The sequence below is a fragment of the Catharus ustulatus genome, chromosome 2, assembly GCF_009819885.2.
Source record: "Catharus ustulatus isolate bCatUst1 chromosome 2, bCatUst1.pri.v2, whole genome shotgun sequence".
NCBI classification, from domain to species: Eukaryota; Metazoa; Chordata; class Aves; order Passeriformes; family Turdidae; genus Catharus; species Catharus ustulatus.
Genome location: NC_046222.1, coordinates 42627257 through 42652305, shown reverse-complemented (window position 1 = coordinate 42652305; position 25049 = coordinate 42627257). Strand labels below are relative to the sequence as shown.

The window sequence follows — 25049 nt, the reverse complement described above, 5'->3', positions numbered from 1 at the left end:
ATAACCCGCATTTCTGGTGTGTCGGCAACGTTGACGTCTTTGTCAATAAAAAAGCCGCACCCGATTATTAGCCGCACTTTCGTTCACGGTGAACTTTCACAAAGTTGTCATTTAGTAACAGAATCGCAGGATCGCCGGGGCTTCCTGGCAGGTGCCGACCTTGGAAACATTATTTCCAAGTGAAAAAAGACACAGATCATATCTGCGGCAGTGTACCCTGCAAGTTTTATTTACAAGCCGAAAAAGACACGAACAATAGTGTGGTTATTTTGCGAGCATTCTCAATGGATCCGCGTTGCCTTTAAACAGCCTCTCAGCCGCGCGGGCGAGCAGCTGGCACAGCCACCCCGCTCATCCAGCCTGGCCCGGCCCCTTCCCTGATCCGCGCGAGCACGGTCAGTCACGCAGCCACACAAGGCTGAAAACACTTAAAAAAGAGAAATAGAGAAATATCACACACTTTTATCAAACTGCCGAGAGAACGCGCCAACTCACCCCGATAACACCCCCCGCCCCTCAGTAAAGCCGTCATCCACAGGCAGGCAATAAGCTGTTCTCCAATTGGTTCATCATCAGAACACCGGGAAACCATGGATTTCAAACCATTTTTGCTTGGGACAGGACCAGCACGGTACCAGGTAAGGGCAGATATCACATTTTTGTTAATATATTAGCCGCCCTGGAGTACTAGCCGCAATTCTGGGTTTCCACCAAAATTTTGGTCAAAATGGTGCAGATTGTAATCGTGAAATTACTGTACTGTATATTCCAAGGCTGTAATTCATCCAGCAAGGACTGGTTTAGTGATTTGTACTATGAGGTAAACTATGTATAACTTTTTACAGTAAAAATAACTGCATGAATGAATGAATGAATAAATAAATAAATAAATGACAAAAAGTTGATTTACAGAGCCCAAAAGACTGATTATAAAGCTTAATTCCTCGCACATGTATATTATCTTCACCCTTCTTCAAAAATTTTCCTAACTTATTCTTAGCATGAGGGCAGCCACTATGTGGACAACTATTAAATGATTCTTATTTTTTTTCCTCAGGGTTCATTATTACTCTTTCCTTCTCCCATTATTACTCACTGCCTAGCATCCAAGTCCAGTAATAAACACAGAATTATCTCAGCCTTCAAGTAATCCAAGTCTAGAAAAAATAAAAGTACATTTTTATGTCATATCCAGCTCCATTACCCTATTTGCACATGGAAATGCTGAAAGTGAGACTGCCTAAGGCCACACACCCCAAATTGGTGATTAGGCAGGCCCTTGTAGTTCCCTAGTCCTTGCCCATTATTCCAGAAGCCATTCTGTCAGAACAGATGCTTACCAGAGCTGCAAACAACACAACTTCTCATGCTTCTCTGTCACCACAAAATCTGCAACTTCTTTCTTCCAAGGGGGAACAATTTTGAAAAATAATTTTACGTTAAAAGGAGTGAAGAAAATCCTAATTTCATTAAAATAATAATAGAAAAACAAATAAGCAGCACAACATTGATTTGATCCATTTAATGCAGCCCCTACAGAAGGCCCGTCTACTCCAGCTACTGCAGTGAGTGCTCTCTGTTTCACCTCAGTCTCTATGAAAATGAAGAACACCTGACATACAGATATGCCTACTTCCTAACAGCCATTTGCTAAACTTTAGTTCAAGCATCCTTAAAAAAAAAACAACAAAGAAACAAAATTACAAAATATGACAGAAGTATTAAAGTTTGCACAATTAAACTGCAATGTTTCAAAATCAGATTTCACATTTAAGTTTAATATAGAATTTTTGCATATATAATGTTTCCATCAATTTCCATTTTTAATTTTATTTTTCTTTCTCAAAAAACATAAAAATTTCTACCAACTAAAATTAATTTCAGCTAAGATTTTAATCTCACTTCATCACAGCTCCATCTCAAGAATCAGTATCTGAAGGAATATTGAAGAGCCAGGAAAGAAAGTCTTTCTTTGCAGAGAAGTTCTAGAAGAAGCCTATATGGGTTTTCACCAAGAGAAATGGGAAAAAATTCCTTCTTTAAAGATACAAAATAACCCTTAAATAGTTGGTGACAAAGCTTTTGGAAAATACCTATCCATCTTGTTTGCATACACAATGGAAAAGTCAATAACAAGTAAATCAGTCAATAATTCACTGAGAGAAGGAAGAAAAAAAAATAGAAACACATTGAGCCTGAACCAGTTATTTTATATTACTCATAAAGGAAAATTTGGTGTTTAACCCTAGAACTGTATTTTTATCTGAAGACTGACTGCAGAATGTCCCTGACCTCACCATAATATCATTTTACCTCAAGAATGCTGCAAGAAGTTGCACTTGAAGGACCAGCTTTGCATGGCTCACAGTTTGTTGGCTAGTTGGATTTCCATTCTATCACAACCTCCTCCTCTCCATTTTCTCAATGAAAAGTGGCTTAAAGGAGTTGTAGACTTATTTCAAAGTTGTAGACTTAATATATGGCTCCCTTAGACTCAATTTAATACAAGTGGGAATTTTCCATGAAAGTATACTTTTGAAAAACTATGGAAATTTTCAGCAAGCTTAAAACCAAGCAAGTTCTGTTACGGAACTTAATTCTGAAATCATTGATTTCTTTCAAAATGGAACTGGAATTCTCTGTAAAGTGAAAAGTTTCAGTCTAGACAACATTTGCTATTTACAGTGAGCAATACTACGAACCAAACAGAGCACAAACACGGTAGTTTGGATTTTGCACACTGTTTCCCAAAGGCAGAATATTTTTTTCTTTCTGTGGGCATGTAAAATGTTTAACTGCAATGAACGGTCCTTTCAGAGCTCGATGTCTGTTGACTGTAATCTTTTTTCATCTGCAGTTGAACACGTACATAAACATGAATCAGTGAAGAGACTCTGAATTACTCAAGAGAATTAATTTAACAACCAAGCAAAACACCTTCTTCCCCAAACATTCACATTAGCTTCCTTGATATAAGCAAACAGAACACATTAAAATATAGGCTGCAAGAGGAAGAAAACATGGCACTAACTAGGTGGGGGAGAGGGATGGTGTTTATTATTTTTAATTACAGTAATTTCACGACTATAAGGCGCACCCTTTTGACTAAAATTTTCCCCCGAACCCGGAAGTGCGTCTTATCGTCCGGTGCACTTTATATGATGTACAAAGTTGCAACATTTGCCACCCCAGAAGTGTGAGCTGTGAGCCGTGGGGGGAGCCGGCAGTGCCGCAGCAGCTGGGTGGAGGCAGGCCCGGGGGCCAATGGCTGCCAGGTGGGGGCGGAACTTCGGCCAGCAACCATGCAGGGGGAGCTGGGGGCTGCCTCGCCGCAAAAAAAAAGTGCACCCTATAGTCCGGTGCGCCTTATATGATCTACAAAGTGGCGAATTTTGCCGACTCCCGGGAGTGCGCCTTATAGTCCCGTGCGCCTTATGGTCGCGAAATTACTGTATTTTATTTAAAATTACAGCCACCAATAAGCAGATGGTTTTGCAGATATATTTGGGTCTAATATGCAGGGCAATACATAGTTTCTCCAAAGTCAATTCTGTTTTGTGAATTGTATCTGAATTAAGCACGCCCAATCTATACATTGTTAAGAGAGATCATAATGACTCCTGCTGACTCAATAGCTCAGCTATTAAGGATTCTGATCCCCTGGTTCCCTAAACATACAACACCATCTCTTATCAAGCCAATTATTCACAAAGACAGGCTTGCTAAATCCTTTTACAAGCACCTTCTAACACAAAACAATACTCCTGGGATCCACTCTGCACAGACAAGAGCGCAGAACACTGACATAATCAGAGCTATCTCTATGCTAGCTGGTCACAGTCATTACTTAGTGGCCAAAGAGCTAGCAAATTTAACTTTGATATCATACCTTCAAGCTAAATATAGAAATTAATCCTGTGTATTCTGCTGCTAATACCCCTAATGACTGAAAATAAAATTTTAAAAAATCACTGTGGAATATTAATTATAAACTGGGCAAAACCAAGTAAAGACTGCTCTCAAAATTACTGTGGGAAACAGTAACTATAAATATGGTTGAGAGAACCAACATGAAGTTTGACATAAATAGCCTCATTGAGAATTATTTTCCTATTGAATTTGGAGGTCACCAAAATACGCACACAGTTACTTAGAAATAGAACACCAACTAAGTCAAACAAAAACGAGGACTTAGAGTGCCAGTTTTTCAGTAATGACACTCAAGGTACCTATTTTTATTTTTTTTTTGTGCTAATCCTTCCTCCTGCTGTTTCTAACATGAAAAATGAAACTTCTCTTCCCTCAAAGAAAAACAAAATCCAGTAATAACCCTGAAAAGTTCAGTCTTAGCAAGAAAATCTAGTAAAGGTTTCAACTCAAGAAATCTCTTTGAAATGAATTACCCAAGTGGTTAAAAGATTATGCAGCTGCTAACTTCACTAGTTGGTATATAGCTTCCCAATAAATATGTCTAAAAAATCATTTTATAATTTATGGGTTTGTCCTACTGCATGAAAAAACAGAACATGTTTTGGATGCGCATAATAGTCAGACTCTGTTTTTTATCATCTCTCCACAGACAAGCAACACCTCGAGGTGCTTGCACAACAACTTTTTGAGTGAAGAAAGATGTATTTCTGAGAAAATCACATTCCATTGAGAATTCAAGAGCTCTTAGCTCTTGCTCTTTTATACTTCTGAAAATATCGTTAGTAACCTACACAATCCTCATAATATTTTAGAGTCCGAACAAATATTTTCCCTTAAAGATCAAGTAGAGCTGTAAGGAAGGTAGCAGAAGATTCTTCTTTTAGCTTCAGTTTTGCTAAGTACTGAACTCAGCAAAGTGCATATTCCAGCTGTGTAAAATATTTATCTTGAAAGAAACACAAGAGGATGTGGGCTTTAAGCCAGTAAAATACTCAGTCATCTGGAATATCACAGGATAGACCAACCAAACTGGTTTCACAACTGCCAGGACATGAAGGCAGTAACAAGCACTTAACTCAGTTGCTGCAGTTTCTTATAACGGAATCAAACTTAAGTAGATTTTTTGTATTAACACTTATTTTTGCTGCCAAATAATTCCTTTCTGAATCTCCAAGGAGTCTCACCATTTATCAGAGCCATCATAAAATCTGGAGATCAAATTGGAAAAAGGGTGTTAACACTGAGCAACATATTTTGCTGCTGATACGTGTATTCATAATCAGCTTTCATTTTTTCCTTTCTTGAAAAGCAGCAGAAGGATGTCAGAATTTTAAATGCCAAGGAGGTAACGTGATATAGGAAAATTATATTTAGGAAGCACGTGCTAATGTATATTGAAAAAATATATCCACATAGTGATGCTATTTACATTAGCTTTAATACTTGAAAGATCTTGGGAGTCACTGCAGGCAGTTATTTTATAATACCAACTCAACAATCAGCAACAGTCACAAATATTAAGGCCTAGTAGAGAAAGAAGAAAAAGCAGAAACTATCACTATCTGATGCATTCCTGCCTTGAATATTTTATGAAGTTTCTTGTAATCTAACTCAGAATGGGCATGGTTACCATAAAGAGGTTATTTACAAAGGACAACCAGAGGACAGATTTGCTATCAGAAAAGCAGAAAGTATCTAGACTGGAACTTCTCAAAGCAGCTGGGGAACAAAACAAAAGAATGAAGAAAGAAAGGAAAGACCTAAAAAAAAAACCCAACAAAACTCAAATCCAAACCCAGATGAACAGGGAGGGCAGGCAATGTATACAGATGACAGTTACTATTTCTCATAGAATAAAAATTATCATTGTCAGATAAAATAACCAAGCAGCAGGCATACAACAAAGGAAACATTTTTGCTCCCGCAATGCACATTTCAATCATGAAACTCCTGCTTGCTGTCGCAGACTGGTGTGGAGCCTAACAGGACACCTGGATTTCAACCCAGGTAAGATAAATCCCTTTCTGAAAAGGGGCTATTTGAGGACACTTGGGGAAACTTTAGCAGAAGGCTATGCAATTTAGAGGTTCTCCTTGTCTGATTTATAGAAGCTCAGTACTTCTGTCAGGGTCACCGACTGGCCAGTTTTATTCTGTAGGTCTGAAGGCACAGTGCATGGCTCTGCTGAGACTGCACAGATGCTAACATAACTCTAAACATAAGCATCCTCACAAAATCTGAAACTTGCATTTCAGTAATAACAGGACTACATTAATTTGCTCCATGGGGAAACAACCAGTTTTTGCAGAAGTGTCTTATCAATGTATGGGGGTGTGTTTGTTTAAAAAATCAACCAAACTTTCCATATATTTGACATCCTTTTAGAAGCAGAAGCAAATTTCAGAGACACCAAACTCCATGTTGAAGATCAAGATCCTCCCTCTTAAATTTCCCTGAGAAGTACAAATACAATCCTTACACTGGAATGAATGAAGAGTTACAGAAATATAAGACTTCATATTTAAAGAGCCAACATACTTTTAATGAAGTTTAACAAAACAGTATGACAAATTTCTGCGGGTAGTACGACATAAAGCAGCATAAAAAATTCTACTGCACTGATAGTAGGGATTACCTGAACAATCTGTTTAGATTCAGAAAAAAATGAACGCCTACGCTATTTCAATAAAATGTACTAATCAACTGTTTCAAGATCCCACTCCTATAATATATAAAAAATGCCTGTTTTATAAGTATCCAAATGAAACAAATTCAAATAGTAATTCAGATGTTAAAAATAGTGCTTAGTGTTTTGTAGATAACTTTTTTTTCAAAATTTCAACTTAAAGGCATATGTAGAAACTGAGATGGAAGTGAAATGCCCCCATAATTCTTCACAGACATTAAAATTACAGTAATTTCACGATTACAAGCCACACTATTTTGACTAAAATTTTGCTCCCACCCCGGAAATGCGGTTTACACTCAGGGGCGGCTAATATGTGAATAATTTTCTAACATTTCCAACCCCAGAAGTGCAAACCGAGGTGCCGAATCGAGCAACTGCCAGTAAAACCCGGCATTTATGTGATTGTTATAAATTCGTTACTCTGTTTCGCAGTGGGTGGAGCCGGCTCAGTGCCGGCAGCGCGGGGCAGGTGGGAAAGGCGGGAGAAGGTTGGGGACTCCCTCCTTCAGGCAGCACAGCCCGGGGGAGAGGCAGGGGGCTCCGTGCTGCCATCCCCGAGGCCCGGGGGGAAGGTGGGGGGCTCCCATCCTCGTCTGCTGCCGCAGGAACAGGCAAGCTCTGTCCCCACCTGCCGCAGGAGCAGGAGTGCTCCTTCCCCTCCTGCCGCCGCGGGTGCCAGCAGGTTCCATCCCTGCCTGCTGCCGCAGGTGCCGGCAGGCTCCATCCCCGCCTACTGCTGTGGGGCAGCGCCAGGCCGGGGTGAGCGAGCCCAGCAGCAGCGGCAGCCGGCCCCGAGCAGCCCTGCCGAGCGGCCCCACCGAGCTGGGCCACCTGGCGCCGTAGGTAGCCCCTCACAGCCCGAGCCGAGCCAGTAAACCCCCATCCCCCGATCCCGCGATTCTGTTACTATTTGGCAACTTTGTTGCACGCGGGTCCTCGCTGCGAGCGACAGAGTAGCTTATAATTGGGTGCAGCTTGTGTATGGACAAAGATAGAAATGCTTGCCAACACCCAGAGATGTGGCTTATAGTCAGTGTGGCTTGTAACCATGAAATTACTGTACTTAACACCTGTTTATATACAGCAGAAAACAAAGTTATAGAAAGATATACAAATTAAAGATAAATCTCCCCAAATCACAGGGTTTCTTTTACTGTAGAACAACTGTGACAAGAAAAAAGGCAAGAACTTGGCATACAACTGGTTTAACTTTGATGTCTGCCAAGAATCCAGATGAGAGATTGATACACACAAACTCCACCTCCCACTGGTGCAGAACCTCAGTCTCTGCCCATCTTCATGCACTTAGCCCCTCTTTCATATTCCACAAAGGGGCAGGGGGACCAAGATTTACATCACTTATTATGCTTTAAAAAGAACCAGACCAAGTAATCAACCAAGAAAATATCAAGTCACTAAAACATCATCCCCCCAACCCATCCACTAGTATGAGTAACACTGCTGTCTTGTGTTTTATTCCATCTGTACAAATGTATTGTTGTCCAAGTGCCATTTTGATTTACAAAAGGACAAGAGAAGTGTTTGTCAAAATATCATGGATTCCTTTAGGAACATTAAACATTCAAGAATACACTGCAAAATTGACACTCAACCCAGCAACACAGTACTCAGAGCTCCATAATGACTCCTCAAGAGAAGTGACACAAGCAAAACAGTCTTGAAGTCTCAAGGTGCACTGACAACTGTAGCTTCTCATACAGAGTATCAGAGGGGCTCAGGAGTATCAGTGAGGAGGAGTTTTGACAGCATAATGCATATTTCACTGACAAATTATTTGGAAGCTGTCAGAAAGCTGGTGGAGAAAAAAACCCACCTGATCTGCAATGCCATTTTAGTAAATTTAAGATGATTACCATTCCCAGGGAGATTTGGGATATGCTCCATTAAGAGACAAGAGTAAAACTAAATGAATCAACAAAATGAATAGCTTCATTGTTGCTGTGCTGTAGCAATACAAACAGAGTAAGAATAAACACATTTTAACCTGCTGTATTTCAACTACACAGAGAAGGCACTAAACAGAAAAGGTAGCACTATGTATCAATATTGTATAAGAATATAATAATTTAAGTTCTTAGGTTGCATGGAAAGCAGCAGATCCTGTGAATTCACTGGTTGAATTTACTTAGACCAGAGATCAATGAGTCCCTTGGATTACAGAGGAAAAAAGAATGGTAAAAACTGTACTTTTACAAAACTTGTAATTTTTTACTTCTCAGTTAGACTTGAAAAGATAAATGTGAAACAAATTTCTTCAAGTGGCCTTAACATTTTCATCTTTCATTCTGCAATCTGAGGATTAACAAAAGATGGTAAGATTTAGATGAACATCCCACCGGTTCAGGAAAATGAGTTGTGTCATGCTGGCTAGGGTGTAGATGATGGCATCTTCAACCAGCTAAGCAACAGAAGCTATAGTTTAAAGGGTAAACTCAAAAATTCTTATGAGTGCATCAGGAAATCTCTCAGCATATAAAGAAGATTTGGCTACGTAAACAGGAAATGTCCTGCTGTGCATAAACGCCTCTTCATGAAATGAAATATTTTGGATTTCTCATTTGACCTTAGGCTCCCAAACAGCATGAAGATGCAGCAGCTCTAAGTTCACGTAGCAAAAAGCCTACCATACTGACTATGTTTGTGAGAAAACTTCATTAAGCCTATTGCCAAGCTTGTATTTATGCCTACAAGAATCTGCTCAGACACACCTCTGTGTCCTTATGTCAGTTTCCAATTAAAACAGCTACGGTAGTAGATGACAAGACAAAACACCTTATATACAAGAACTGTGAGAATTTTAAGTTTTTTAAGTAGTTCAGACTATGTTTATCTCAATAGGATAACAAAGTTAAGCTATTAAACTCAGTTTACTGACGTTAAGGATCTTTGAAAATGTAAATTTGCTATCTTTACATACTGCAACACAGTAACTTGAACCGAACATATTTATTTAGTGTCTGTATATATGAAAAGAAACATAGTATTACAATCTTCAACTATTTGGTTTTGTTTCAACCTATTTTCCATGGGCATGTAGATACACTAAAATAATACAGTCTAGGGTTCAAAACTAACAAAGGGAAAGGAAAAAAAAAACCAAAACAACAAAACCAGCCACCAAGAACATCCCCCACCAAGACAGTTACTACAGCATAGCACCTCCATTTTGAATCACAATGCTGATACCAAAGTAAGGAGTACCAGCAGGAAATGTCTGAATCCTTAGTGGCAAGCATTTTAAACATGAAAAACATTAAACTGTAAAATATCTTAAGGATGTATTCTTCACAGATTTCCAAGTTTCACTCACACATGTACATTCAAGGAATGTAATTTCACGACTTGTAAGTAGGCTGAAAACATTTCTTTTTAAGGCAAGAAAAAAACAATGTGATCAACAAGCCCTGCTACCCTGAACAGGAGTTTCAGGATTTAATTCTTCAAGTTCAACAGGTATAAGTGAACAAGACTGCAACTTAGGGGAAAAAAAAATCCATATAATTTAAGATTTTCCAGCAAAGAAAAGTCCATTATAATCTTAAGGAAGTATCTTACTAGCTTTGCAGTTGCAGGAAAATAATCTTAATTTATAGAGCTTCTGTCAACTTTCTCTTAGAGAAACTTCCCATCAAGAATTTTTCCTTTGATATAAATGAATCTTTAACTTTCAGATTAAGTAATGGCAAAAAATACATGCTACATGATGCTCATGGTCTTTCAAGAAGCTGAAGCATGTTTATATGCTCTTCAAATGTTCAAAAGAAACTTCTTTGTGCCTTCACAAACTTTCAGCATTCTCCAGAAAATGAGCAGCAGGATGAGACTCAACATCCATAAATGCAACAACTATCCATAAAACCCTTTATCTGATACTTGCAGACATACTTCTGGCATCTGGCATTCTGCAAGCCCATGTCCACCCTATTAAATGCACTCCTCTTCCCCTCCACCAGCCAAATACCTCCCACAGTCTGTTAGCTGCCCTGCCACATTTGATGTCTCTTTACTTGCTCAAAATGTCCCCAAACAGATTATGCAAGGATAACAGAGTGATTTGCTGCGATTCTAACAATTTTCTACTCTCAAAAAACAAAAAGCAGGTTTTCCAATACAGAAGTCTCACCACACTTTTAAAAAACAAAAAGCAAGGGAATTCCCACTAAAAACCAGAGTGAAGCATTGGCCATTATTAATAAGAAAATATGTTGGGAAGCTACAGTGCATTAATTTCCTTGTTGCTTCAGTTGAACTGACTTACATTAATAAATTTATCAAATTAAGGTAACAAGTTCTCATATACAATCTGTAAAAAAATAACCAGTCAGCAATTCCTAGACAAAGACCTATGAGTCAAAAAACATGTCATCAGGCATTTATGATGCTTACGAAACTGCACTATTTTCTTAGTTTTAACCATCAGGCTTGGTCAATAACACGCTGAAACTGGGAGAGTTTACTCCTACAGTAAAGCTCAAGTCTTACTTATTTCAAGATTTCCTGGAAGGTAAGTGATATGGCTCCATAGCTTCCATGTGTATGTAGGCTAACTGGTAAATCACAAGAGGAGCATGGAAAGGTATTAAATTTTTTTCTTGAAGTAGCATTATACAGCTTGATCTAATGGTAGTGGTAGTTCTAGACATAAAAAGGTTCAAAGAGGGAACAATTTTTTAAATTGACAACCTCAGGCTCAGAGCAATCTTTTTCAAAGCAGCAAGCTTCTTCTGCATGCTCCCTGCAACATTTAAGTAATTTTAGGCTCAGAGGAAAATCACCCCTCTAAATTATTCATGGATTTAAAGTAACAGTTTATACAAATAGTAAATTCCACAGAAAATGAGTTCTTGTGTTCTTTAAACTTCTACCTCTCTCAACTCCTCCTCATCCTTTGTAAACAAAGGTTAAAGGTAAGTAAGACAGAAAAGGGTGAGAAGATGCAAGGAATGGGCTTACAGAGGAATGTAAACTTTCTGAATAGCATGGTCCCAGTGCTCCAAAGGCCTTGACGATACTGATAATCTAGGAAGGCTTTTGAACATCAACATGTACCACCATAATATTCCAAATCTCTCTGCTCTCCCATTTAAATATGACCTGCACTGTGGCTTTTAAGAACAGATCTGCACATACTTACACTGACATTTGGCCACTTCTTGAAATTGATCTAATTATTACAGCAGAGGAAAAAAAAAATTTAAATAAATCCAATTATTCCTTCTTATGCACTTTCAATTAGTAAACAAAGAACTCAACTCAAAATGAAATGTCTTTACTATGAAACCCTACCCTCTGCATTGGTTGTTCTACCAAGGATTTGTGAGGCTTTTCTGTGCATGCTGTTGAGATAGTGGCAAGGGTGAGGACCTGGGAAAGAAGAGCAAAGACAATTTTTATATTTGATAATTTTCTGGAAGCAACCAGTTCTTGTCCAAGTTTTTTTGTGCAGAAAGCAGCAGGAAGAGGTCATCATAAAAAATTATATCCTTAACAGAAGTCTAAAAGAGGTCAGAATGAATGCCCACTAAGATTTACTGTAAAAGAATTGAAAGCCTTTGCAGTTTTTTAATAAGTCATTATCTTGTTCTTTTCCTAAGTTAACCTGTCCCCATGAACAACAACAAAACAATTCTCAGTCATCAAAGTCCTAGACAGCAGCTGCTTGTTAGAAGAGGAACCAAAATGTTTCTCTTCCACAGACAGAAGCACTGAAAGCACTTAGAGAAGAGCCTTACTGGATTTACATGGCAAGGTAGAGGTGGAGGAGGGCTGCATAGATGACTTCTGCGAGAAGACACCAGAAGCTGATCCCATGTCACACAGATGGTTGTACAGGATCAAATCACAGAATTGCAGAATACCAGGCTGGAAGGGACCTCGAGAGTCATCTGGTCCAACCTCTTGGCACAAATTGATTCTTCTTATTGTTACCTGTTTTATTTTTCATTATATTTACTTTACTTAAAGGCTTTTAAAGTAAAACATTGATCCTAATGGTGATACCAGCTTTATTTACGTAATATCTTTCTGAGACCAAGAGTACCTTTGTAAACAGACACTATAACCCATATCTGACATGCAAACCTTTCTTTAATCAACTTGCAAATCAACTAACATCAGCAGTAGAACAAACTACATGACCGAGGCATTGCAGCACCTTGTATCCTCCTTTTAATATTGAGCTAAAAGAAGATAAGTCTTCTTAAGACATACAACATTTCCATACTGTTTTGCCATGTCTGAACTACATTAAGCAAAACACCAGAGTACAGTAACATGTTTAAGCTTCTGTGTGCTGTGAAATACAAGTTTGCATAATTCAGGAGAGGGAAGTGATTTAAATTGATAACTTCTGACTAATCTGAAAAACTACACTGTAACATAGACTGGAGTTTTTAACATGCTGTGAAATATATCTTTCTAGTAAAAGCTATTTGCACTTCACAGGGTGCCAATGGGAGGTTACATTACTGCCCAACAGTACTTCAATTCTATATTAATATGGAAGAAGGTCAAGTTATTTTTCTTGAGTTTAAATATATACTTCATTGCTACTACCTATAAGATCCTAAGACTTTTTCACCTTTAGTCATACACTTGAGGAATCCATAGCACCACATAGTCAAAAGAAGACCATAAGCATTGATTTGATTCAATGATTGATGCTCTCACAGAATATGGAGAGGAAAGATAAAGAATACTACACAGTTTTGTTTTCCCTATTTTCAGAGCTCTTGAAAACCTAAAAGTGAATTTTAAAAGGCATCAAAAAGAGCTACTTAAAAGACCAAGAGACCAGAGAACTTCTTAGAAGAGAGGATGTGAACAGCTTGTTCAGTCCAGGAAAAGGATGTGATTATTTACCAAGAAAATCCAAGTAAACAACAGTGCAGAAATGTTGAGTGAAAGGAAAATTAGCATAAACAAGTTTGAATTTCCAGATTAAATTTATTTTTAATGAGTTATCCAACTCTCAGAGTAATGAGGTTCTAGAACACCCTTCTAGCAGAAATAGAAATGATAAAAATTGTTTTTAAAATGGAGCTTGACAAGTAGGGATTACATTATGTAATATAAGCATGAGACTGGATTTAATAAAGTAAATTCATGGTACCAAATTTCCCTATATTGCAGATTTATTTATAATTGCAGTCTTGAGACTATAGGGAAAAACAGAAAGCCAAAGATATAGTACTGGTTTACTTATTCAGTAGGAAAAAGGACTGTATTGTCCCCGGTATTTTTTTTTTCAGAGGATGGATACGAAGTTATTTACTATTACAGGAAACTGCAAATTGCTGTAGCACTTCTGCCCACAAAATCCCAAGAGATCTAGACAAGTTCAGTGACCACAGCATCATATTTTCCATTGTAGTAAAGACAATATTCTTGAAGCAGCTGGTCTCTTATTAATAGAATTCATTTATCTTATTCATAGCAAATGAAGCACATAGTAGACAACAAGCCAAGTGGCCCATTAAGAAACAGATTAGATTTGACCTTTTAAAGAAATCAGTAGAAAAAAACCTATTTTTTTTAAAAAAATCCACAATCTCTTTTTCAAGCACATCATTTCATGTGGCATTTGAAACTCAAAACTGCTCCTTTGGTAGCCTGACATAATCCAATTACCATGTTTTTCTAAAGAATACCAGTTTCAATATTAAGGCTTAAGAACACCCATGTTGAGTCATTCAAGGTCTTTGTTAATACATAATCATTACTGACAGTATGGATATTCACCTGCAGGTATTACTGGTTCAAAAGGAAACATGATGCGATGGCCACAAAATAATGCACTCTGTAACAGTCCACTACATCCTGGTATTTGTTTTCTTCACATATATTTGGCTAAAGATAATATGATACATACTGCAGCTGCTTTAAGCACTAGAGGAAGCAATTAAGATCCTTCTCTGGCCACCAACCAGCTTACTGCTGGTGTCTCTGCATAAAAGGCAGAACACTGTTAGAAATTATTTTGAAAGTTACATCCATAATCCATAGATAATGCAGCCACCAGCAGAGATTGCACAGAACCCTACAAAAGCCTATCAGAAGTAAAAGTGATGCCTTGGATTTTAGCTTTTATTTTTTCAGACTCTTTACTGCTTGATGTGTAACTCTGAAACTTCATATTAGGTGTTAGTAAGTTCTCTTCACGGGGTAGTTAGACAAAACAATCCCTTCCCAGCCAGAAAATCAAGGACAACCATTACCCAAAAAGCATAAACAACAGTGAAGGGAAGTGGGTAAGCCATGGGGCTGCAACTTCATAGCCTGGGGCTGTGGTTGGACAATTGACCCCAATATGGAGATGAACCAAAACTTGTAAAAGTGTAAAACTCATGACTGGGATCTATCTTGGATTCGATTTGGGTGTAGCCCAGGCTGGGCTCTTGCACTGCCCAAGGTGTACCCTTCTATCCTTTTTATCCTTTTCAATAAATACTTATTTGGTCCATTTAACTCTGTCTACTTTCTGCTCCAGAACAGCTTTTCTAGGAATCAAGAGGACAGCAATGGAAGAGATAACTTTAAAAAAAAAAAAAAAAAACAAAATCCTAATGGCAATGAGTAAGTTTTAATTTCCTTTAAGTAGGAAAAAATAAATTTTAGTCTCTCATTGTAAATGCTAGTTGTATTACAGGGCTGAAGTAGGCATGATGACCACAAGTGTGCTCCATGAAGTTGCTACTGTGAATGCTTACTTACTAAGTAAGTGTGACTGGTAATATCCCAGAGCAACACAGACCATATGGTCTAGTTTAGTTAGCACCACATCTTTATGCATGGCCCTACTAAGAGGGAACTTTTCAATTTTTTTTATTGGGAATAATATACTTAGGGACTAAGAAATGTAATCTACAGCTACATAAATAAAGGAGAATGACTGCTATCAAACTTCAGCAGTTAGTATTCAATGAACTCAATCTTGCTTCACTTACAATCTGGAAAAGACATTGCAGACATAATCTTATGAAAATATGTAAAGCAAAGATATCTGGGAAAATGCATCTCTCTGGAAAGATACAAAGGTTTTGTTTATAATATGGAAAAAAAAAATCCCCAAAGAGATAAAAAAAATTTAAGTTCTCATGCTGTAATTTTGTCCTTTTTCTTTTTTTTTTCAGGGAGCTAATCCCCAAATTTCCCTATGTATAAACAGGTTCATCACAGTATTTTTATAATTAGGTTTAGTAGAGAAATGAATCATCCCTGAAAACCCTGAAATATGACAAGCAACTTGACAGTCTTGTGTGAAATTTCTATAAAACCCTGGTAAATAATATTCCCTTGCACCCCTTGCAAAAGACAGTATTTCCATCTTGTGTCTCTGGTTCTCCTTGTGTCAAGTAGTAAAATAAAATTACTGCTATTAAATTACAAAATCCTAAAGATATCTGCCATATCTCATTTATATCATATGTATATCTAACAGCACAGCTCTGAATTACTATTTGCATCATACTAAGACACTTGAAAAAGTATAGAATTACTTAAAACAGCTGTAAACATACTAAACTTTCAAACACTTAACCCAAAACTTAGGTAGTTCTCATCTTTGAATCCGTGAATTTGATAGGACTTAAAATGGAGAGGGCCTCAAAAATCAGAGGGAGAAACAGAAGGCTTCTGCATATGAGCCATAAGATGACCTGCACTAGATAAATGTCACTTTTCTGGATTGTTAAATACAGTATTTATTAACTTTGGCAACTCAGTAAGCCTATTATGGAAATTAAAAGCAAACAAGTAATTCTATAATGGAATTTCCTATATAATCTACAGGACCACACCTGGACTAAGCTGCCTTTTCAGAAGATAACTACAAAGACATTTTAAAGTACATACTGGCAAAAACTACAGGGAAAAACAGACTTACTGTTTTAATTGAAAACAACCTAGAATGAACAAGAAGAAAAAATATCAATTCTGCCTTAGGAGTCATTCTACAGCTGGACCTCACAATGTGAAGCATTTAGGTATTTGCACTTTCAACGTGCACCTGAAATATCTATTCAATTCGGCAACTGAAGAAATTATAAAATCAACAGTTACCTAATAATCAAGGTCAGTTGTAACAGGAAGCCGTTTTTTCTAAAAAGTTTTTTATACTTTTAATTCCTAAGTTAACAACAAAAACCCTCATGTAGGTGTACTAAAAAACCATATGCTTCAACTTAAATGTGCCTATCCACTGGGCTAAATCTCTACTAAAAAAACTAAAATTAATATAATAGGTAAGTCTCTTACATGCATAAACTAAATCTTTCAAGAGACAGCAATGCATTTAGTACCTCAGCCGATTTGACAAAGGAAGTGTAGTCCATCTGTATAAATACTAACTGTAGGACAAGGCTGAAGTAGGCACAATGGTCATGCAGATGGGATGCTAACATGCAGCTAAACTGAAACGTATAATCTGTATAATCACAGAGTCCAGTTTATTCAGAAACTCAAACAGTGTAAAAAATGATAGGAAAAAGTTGCTGAGGATTTTATATCAATTCTGGCTTTATCAGTTCCCATTGCATTCACAATAGTCAACTGCTGCTTCATGGAACACAGTATTACAGATCTGCATGCCACCTTGGAAAGCAGCACTGTCCTGAATTAAGGTAGCAAAACCACACTAAAATAAAGTCTGACTCATTTTGGGACCATTCCAAATAAAATGCAAAATATTTGCATACTACATTAAGCATATTTATTCTACCTTCAGTTTATGTGGAATCTTCCAGGTATTTATAAACATTGCATTGAAACAGTAACTTGCATACTTGATTCTAAAAACATTAAAATTTTGTAACATTTGTAATACAGAAGTTTAATTTTACCTTCAAAACCATGGACATGCTGTCATTTCACATAATAAAACTTACATTTAGCAACCTTTAAAATATTATTGTGTTTTCTACCAGTTTCACTGTCTCCTCTCTAAGCATAGTCAGGTTCCAAAACTCATTTCCATTGAAGCTCTACAGCACAGTTCAGATTCTTTTACCCTATCAGAACTGATCCTACAAAATAATGTGTAAATAAAAATCCTAGATCATCTAGAGATAAAACTTGGTAAATAATGCCTGTTCTGTTTCCAGGTTTGTAGGTTATTAAATATTTAAAAATCAAATAATAGCGTTATCACTGAACTACTTCACAGTTTGATTTTCAAACATGTTTTAAAAAATTTGAAAAAAATAAAAGGACTGCAGAAGCATTTTCCACTTCACTGATTTTAAAGCTGAATAGGAATAGCTAATTTGCTTAAACAAGTCAAATTTCTGTGCTCTAAAAATATACAATAGTACTACTTGCTGTAACAGGTACATTGTTCTTGCAGCATCTACAAACGAGTCAGAGCATAAGTCCAGGATTTCTAAATTGTTGAGAAAAATCCAGACATTTCCTCAGCAGCCCTAACACAGTCATGAAATAAAGGGATTTGAAATTAACAAAAGGATAAATATTTCTTACTATACCAAAACAAACTTTATTTTTCTCAGACTAAAAGACACACAACATTCTAGATCTGTATGTAGGATACAATAAACATTGTGTCAAATAGAATAACATTTGAACTAAAAGGTTTCTAAAATCACAGCAGTCATTACTTCAGATGGTAATATTGTTCTAAATCCTGCAAGGACTCATAAGCGTTCTCCCCAAAACTAATGGGATTACTCACTTCAGAATCAGGGTTCAATTTACTTCTCGAATACAATATTTGTTCTACTGCGGTCTGTCATTGACAATCATAAAATCGCTTGTGGTGGAACGGACCTTAAAGACCATCAAGTCCCGAACTCCCTCCATTGGCAGGGACCCCTCCCACTAGATTGCTCCACCACCAGGTTGCTCAAGGCCTGGCCTTGAACTTTCCCATAAGGGGGCATCCACAGTTTCCCAGGGCAACCTGTTACAGTATCTCACTATTCTCACAGTGAAGAATTTCTTCCTAATATCTTATTTAAACCTACCCACTACATTACCCCTTGGCAATTCACTGCATATCCTTGTAAAAATTCCCTCTCCAGTTCTTGTATGCCTCTCTTTAGTCACTGGAGAGCTGAAGGAAAATTTTCGCAGAGCTGTCTCTTCTCCAGGCTTAACAGCCTCAACCACTCAGCCTGTCTTCAGATAGCCTAAGAAAGTTGTGTTTGTGCATATTTGATCTGGAACCAAAAGCAGTTCTCAGTGCTAGTCCAGGTCAAAAAAGTACTCATGTGCTATCCTAATCTGTCATTACTATTTTATAGGACTAGGTTTGTTATAGCAAGTTTTTACTACTGAAAACCAGCTCAGACTTTCTGTTGCAAGGAGAGTTTTTAGCAACAAGAAAGGCTTAAAGTACAAATAAACCTTTTTGCCTGTAAAGAAAACTGTACCAATGAGATACAGATTGACTGATACACACACATACACACACACACACATATATATACACACACACACACACACACACAAAAGCACTATTTCCACATAATTGGTCATCTCACATCCTGTGGGCATGGGTTCAGGAATTTATTAAATTTAATATAAATTCACATAAGATGTTAGTTACCCAGCTACTCACTAAAACTTCCATGTGTCGAGACACATTTATATGAAAAAAACTCTCAAAAAGACAATAGCTGCTTTATGTAAACGCAATGCTGTAAACAATGCATGAACAAATACAGTTCAATCCTACTGCTAGGCAAATAAAATCCTCACAATTTTAACCTCCTAGGTAAGGATACAAACTTTGGGTTTAGACTCCGGGTTAGAAATAGTTCTTAAGAGCTACAGAGCTCAGAGCAACACCTGTTTCCTGTCCACATAACACGCAGTACTTCTACCCCTAACCCTACAAAAACCCGCACATCATGTCAATGGGGCAGATATTTCTAAGGACTTATAGTGATTCTTTCCTTTGATTGTCTCATGTTGCAAAAAGAGATGCTCTAAGTTACTTCTCTGCTCCCCATGAAGGAAAACTTTGGGCAACAGGTGAGAGATCCAAAGTGACTTATAGACATGTAGATGGCAAGGTTTACAGGACGGGAGAACAGAGTCTAGTGACGCTCCTGGGCAATTTGCAGCTTTCACTTTATGATCTTCAGAGCGTGACTGCCGTTTTCATGCCCCAGAAAGCTGTCACTGCTCAACTCACAGAACTTTAAAAGCACTACACTGTTCGTGTTTATCTCTGCTTTCTGAACCTTTCAAAATACATAAAAGTTCATACACTACATGAAGACACGAGAGTATGGGGGGAAGGTATAAATTCTCCCCATAAATTCACTCATTATCTCGCTTTGCCCATTTATTACGAATATCTTCGTTATCTTAAGACACGTAACTAGCAGTCAGCGTGCCAAAAAGAGACCTGGCCACAACAGCTCACGCCTGGTCCGTACCGTACAGCGACCTACACGCGGCTTTCGGCCGCAGCCCCGCATCCCAGGCGGGACCACCGGGCCGGTCCGCGCCCCCGCTCTGCCCGCGGTCCCGGTGGGGAGGGCGCGGCCGGGCCGGGCCGGGGCCGGGGCAGGGCCCGCGCCGCCCCCGCTCCCCCGGGACACCCGCCCGGCCCCGCCGCAGGCGAGGCGCGGCACGGCGGCGGGGAGCGAGCAAGGGAGGGAGCGGGGCAGAGAAAGTTGAGGAGGCGCCTTTCGGCGGCTGCCGGCAGGGGAGCCCGCGCCCGGCGCCCATTCAAACAAAAGAAGCCCCTTCTCCTGCCAGCCACCGCCGGTCCCGCCGCCCGACTCACTTCGCAGGGCCCCGATGAGGAGGCTTCCGTCCTTAATCAGCTCCTTGATGAACTTGTTCGTCCTCTCCAGCTCGATCTCGTGACACTTGAGGCGCTCCCTGAAATCCGGGCTGTCCAAGTAGGAGTCACTGAACTCCAGCGTGGGCAGCCCCATGGCAGCGGCGGCGGCCGCAGCCCCCCGGCCGGCGGCGGAGGGCGGCAGGGAGGAACGGAGGGAGGGCCGCGCCGAGAGACGGCACCGAGGGCAGAGGGGAAAGCGGGGAAGCGGCGAGATTGGGCGCGCTGCTGCCGCCTCCCCGGACAGGCTCCCGACCCGCCGCACCGGCCCGCTGGCAGCGGAGGCGGCGCGCTCCGGCCGCTGTCACCGTCACCCAGCTACATCGCTGCCCGCGGGGCACCGCGGGCTCCCAGCGCCGCCGCCGCTCCGCCGCTTCCGGCAGCGCTCACTCTTCCTCCCTGCCCGGCGCTAACTCCAGTGCGAACCTCCCCCGGCCCGGCCGAGGAATTCCTCCTCCTCCCGGCGCGGCATGCTCACACGCCGGGGACGCGGCCCGGCAGTGCCCGCCCCTCGCTCGCCGCCCCTCCGCGCTCTGCCCTCCAGCGGCCGCGCCGCCTCGGGCCCCTACGGCCCGGGGTGAGGAGGACGGTCTGTGCCGCTCTGCGATGTCTGCACTCGCCTTCTCCTTCACCAGGGGCTTTGGGACGCCCCAAAGTCGGGAAGGAGGATCGGACACGGGCACGGAGGCATAGGGGCATTGCAAAGGGAGCAGCCGCGCTGCTGGGGCAGGACCACTCCAGCCCGAGGGAGGGGCTGGAGGCAGCCGGGCCGGAGCAGGCAGCCCGAGCGGGTTTGCTCTGGCAGGGGATCCCGCTCTGGCAGGGGATCCTGCTGGCACCCAGCGCGGCCTGGCCAGCCTGCCCCGTGTGCGTGTTCGGCCTGCGGCGGGGCAGCGCCCCAGGACGGGCAGAGACAAAGATGGGCACATCTGCCTTCTGCCGTGGCGCTTGGTTGCTATGAAAGGGATACAGCTGAGCCGAGTCCATCCTAAAGACGAACATCAGGAAACTGCAAGACTGGTTTCTGCAGCAAAGTTGTGTTTTTGCAAGTATGTGAGTGGGCTTATCACAGTACACAGAAACACTTTGGTTGGTTCTTGTACGTTTATCTAGAGTGGTTTATCCAGACGTACTGTGTCGGTATGTAAGTATGTATACAAATGTACGTACTGGATTTAAGGGGAGGTCTCTGTAAACACACCTTCAAGTCAGCAACAACTCAATTGGAAACAACCATCAAGGCATGGCCTTGAGAGTTATTGTACTTCAGGACAGCCAACTACTTGCCAAAAATGGAAGACAACCATGCACACACCCCTACCAAATAATTCTTTCCATGTTTACACAGTTGAATATGAAAATGCAGGAAGGCTCAAAGCTCCTGCATGCTGTAATTCCTTTATATAATTTGTGTTTCTCACACTTCTTAACTGTTCATCAAAACTTACCCCTTGGTATCAACCAGAGATTTTTATGAGTGTCAAAAATGCGGAAGAGACACTGCCATTTCTACTAATATAGCCTGCAGAATTTGTTGAAGGGAAAAAATAATAATTCTCAGTTTTTACAAGGCTGAGGACAGTATCAGAATTAGCTGTCAGTGTTGGTACTAGTAGACCCATCGAAGCCTCTTTTAATTCGTAGTGATTGCAAAACTCTGCTCATTAACATGTTTCCTATTTCTCTAATAATAGTAGGAATAAGACTCAAAAGGGTTGCTTATTTCCATGCTTTTGCAGACAGTAGCATGTAATTTCACTTGTAAATTAATAAACTTTATATGGAATCCAGCTGAACTACTGGAAGGATGTTGCAAATGGATCTTTTTTTCTGACTATTAAAAACCTAATTTTCAGTCTACATATATTCACAGAATCATTTTAGGCACAGTTGTTCTCTCTTCAATGTCATCTGTAACCGAAAACATTCTTTGTCTTCCACCATGTTTATTCTTTGATGTAGTTTTAGAATGCAATAATGTCATTTCTTAACTCTTCCGTGCAATACCTGAAATAAATCAAACTTTTCTTTCATATAATAAAATATTAATTTCCTTCTTTATTCTTGTTGCTCTTGTCTAGATCTCTAAGTTTGATTTGATCTTACTTCGTCATAGTTTACTGAAATTATATGCAAGACTTGTTCAGTCACATTAATGACTATGTTGCTAAACTAAACACCTTTGATGAAGAGTACATTTGTATCATTCACAGCAAAATTACTACTGTGCTTCACCAAGTCTCTTGGATCTTTCTTCTCCTGTCTTCAACTAGCAGATTCCAAAGTGAAAACAGAAACATTTGTTGGTTCCAAAGACATGTACTAAGTATTTTAGTTCAAAGTAGTTATACTGGTAATCAGGGCGACTGATTTTTTTACTATGTAAGGTTTTCATCTTAAGAAGTTCCATAAACACCTTACTGCTTTTGGTATCAAGATCATGAATGGAAACATTAATGAGACCAACATTAATGGTACATTCCCTCTGAGTAACTTACCATTGTCTATTTAACTGGTTCTGTGTTTCTCAGAATAATCCATGTCTTTCTCAGCCAAACTGAGAATTTCTTAGCATACAGTGTTTTAAAGTTCATGTAAAAATTCTGCTAGTTCACATGTACTACTGTTCCCTTTACTAAACAAAAACCTTTCTTTTTAAAGAAATAGATTTTTTAAGAATTGTCTTTTCTTCATAAGGCAATATTTGGCCAAATGAACACCCAAGCCTACATTATCTTTCACTGGCAGAGAAAAGTTTTGTAGTTAACCTGTGAGCTTAATGAGCATTTATGGCTGCATCTGGAGGAGGGTCTGGTAAATGAGGGATCTGGCATGCTTACAGAGTTCAACTAACAAAAAAAGTCTTGATGGAAAGATAAGTCCTAGGATGTGTTTTGTGTTGGAGTTAGGTGGGACCTTGTAGCTTGCTGCTTTTTAAAGAAAACAAGGCATTTGAAGATGTGTTTGGGAAATGTAGAGGCCCAAACTTTATAGTGAGCAAGATAGAACTGTATTTTCTTTTCTTTGCCTTCCCTTAGAAGATTGTCGTACAATGCCCTGGTAGAAACAATAGGTTTCGTAACTTGCAAAGATGGGAGAAACTGGGGAGAAGGCTAAACTTTCCAAACAACATCTTTTTTATAAACTAATACTATGCTAGAAGAGAGTGAACCATGTTGAAATACAGTTTAGACACCTAAGCAGGTATAAGCACTAGTCCTTCAAGTGGAAAGCTCTAGTAAATGAGTTAGCCTGGTGTTACTACTAGCTGTGAAGAGCTGAATGAAAAACGGGACACCTTTTTTTTCTGAGCCCCAGGGGGCTTTGTCCTATTTTATCAACTTCTATTTTTCTTATTCTAAGCTTATTCTAATATTTTACATACTAATGAGGTCAGATCAATTTCTGTGGATTTCTCCGTCATCTTAAACGTAAACACTGAACTGTAATTTACAGACAGTGGCCCTAGTCTGACTCTAGAGGAGAGAGCCTGGGAAGAGGAAAGGAGAGGTGTGTCTCAGTGCTGCCTACAGCAGCACCTATTCCCTGCTTATAATGTGAGGAGAGGGCTGTACATGCACTCCCCAATATTCATGGCTCTATCCTCCTCATGCAGAGAAAGACTATGAGTGTCTCTTATCTACTGGGGAATATTTTAGGATAGAGACTATGCCAACTTCCTTGTTATTTCTTCTGCCTCAATGTACACAATTATGGGAAAAATTACTTATGGAGCTGTGTGGCATTGCTCCATCTCATGAAAATTGCTGCTTTCCCTTGGGAGACTGTGGGATTATAGGCAGAAAAATACAGGGACACTGATGCTTTTAAGTCCTCTTGAACTGCTCAAGTGTACAAGATTAACTCTGTACCTATCTAGCATAGAAAATATTAATAGAATAGAAAACCCTGCTCAAATAATTTTTTACAGAGTATTTGAATTTGTTTTAGTTGTCTAAAGAGCTTGTTTTACTTAAGTTTCCCATAGGTTTCTTGGGAATTGCCAAGATTCTCAGGAACTTGCTAGGATAAATTCTATTAAAAGTTTTCAGTTTCTCCTTATTAATTTAAGATACTACATGCTAAGCTTATATTGGTGAGCAGTGTTGAATTAAAAAAAAAAAAAGAAAATTAATGAGGAAAGTAGATCTAAGTGTTTTATTTCCTTGTGTGTATGAACTGAAAGTAGTACTGCTCTGTCCAGAATACTGTCTCATGTTGTTAACTGACTGTTAAATGACAGACTGTTAAATGTTCTGTTTGTTTTGTTGGTTTGGGTATTTTCACTGCAAGTAAACATTGTCAGAGGAGGAGGGTAGCTAGTAAAAATCATAGTTTGGAAACCACGCCTTGTAATTTAGTATGTACAGACCATATTATCCTGAAGTATTGGTCTTTGTGCACAAAGGTCAACTCACATGCATTCCTATCAGTGTTTCAGATTGTCATCAATAATTACGGATTGGTAGACTTTCTTGGAAAAAATGTAGAGTTTTTAATACATGAGCTAGCTCCAAGTGGTTTGGAGAAGCTTCAAACAGTGAAGTTCAAAGCTGAAATTAAAAATCATGTTTAGTAACTCTTATGCTGTGTTTGCTT

General features: G+C 39.4%; 1 protein-coding gene across 1 annotated transcript in view; it reads right to left on the bottom strand.

Annotated features, from left to right (window-relative positions):
* The window catches only part of LOC116992838 (rho GTPase-activating protein 42), a 156965-nt gene extending 136029 nt beyond the window's left edge, over positions 1-20936 (bottom strand). The window contains exon 1 of the mRNA XM_033052847.1: positions 20394-20936. Coding sequence (XP_032908738.1) covers positions 20394-20547 — 154 coding nt within the window. The 5' untranslated portion in view covers positions 20548-20936. The remainder of the gene's footprint in view (positions 1-20393) is intronic.
* Between the last annotated feature and the right edge of the window lie 4113 nt (positions 20937-25049).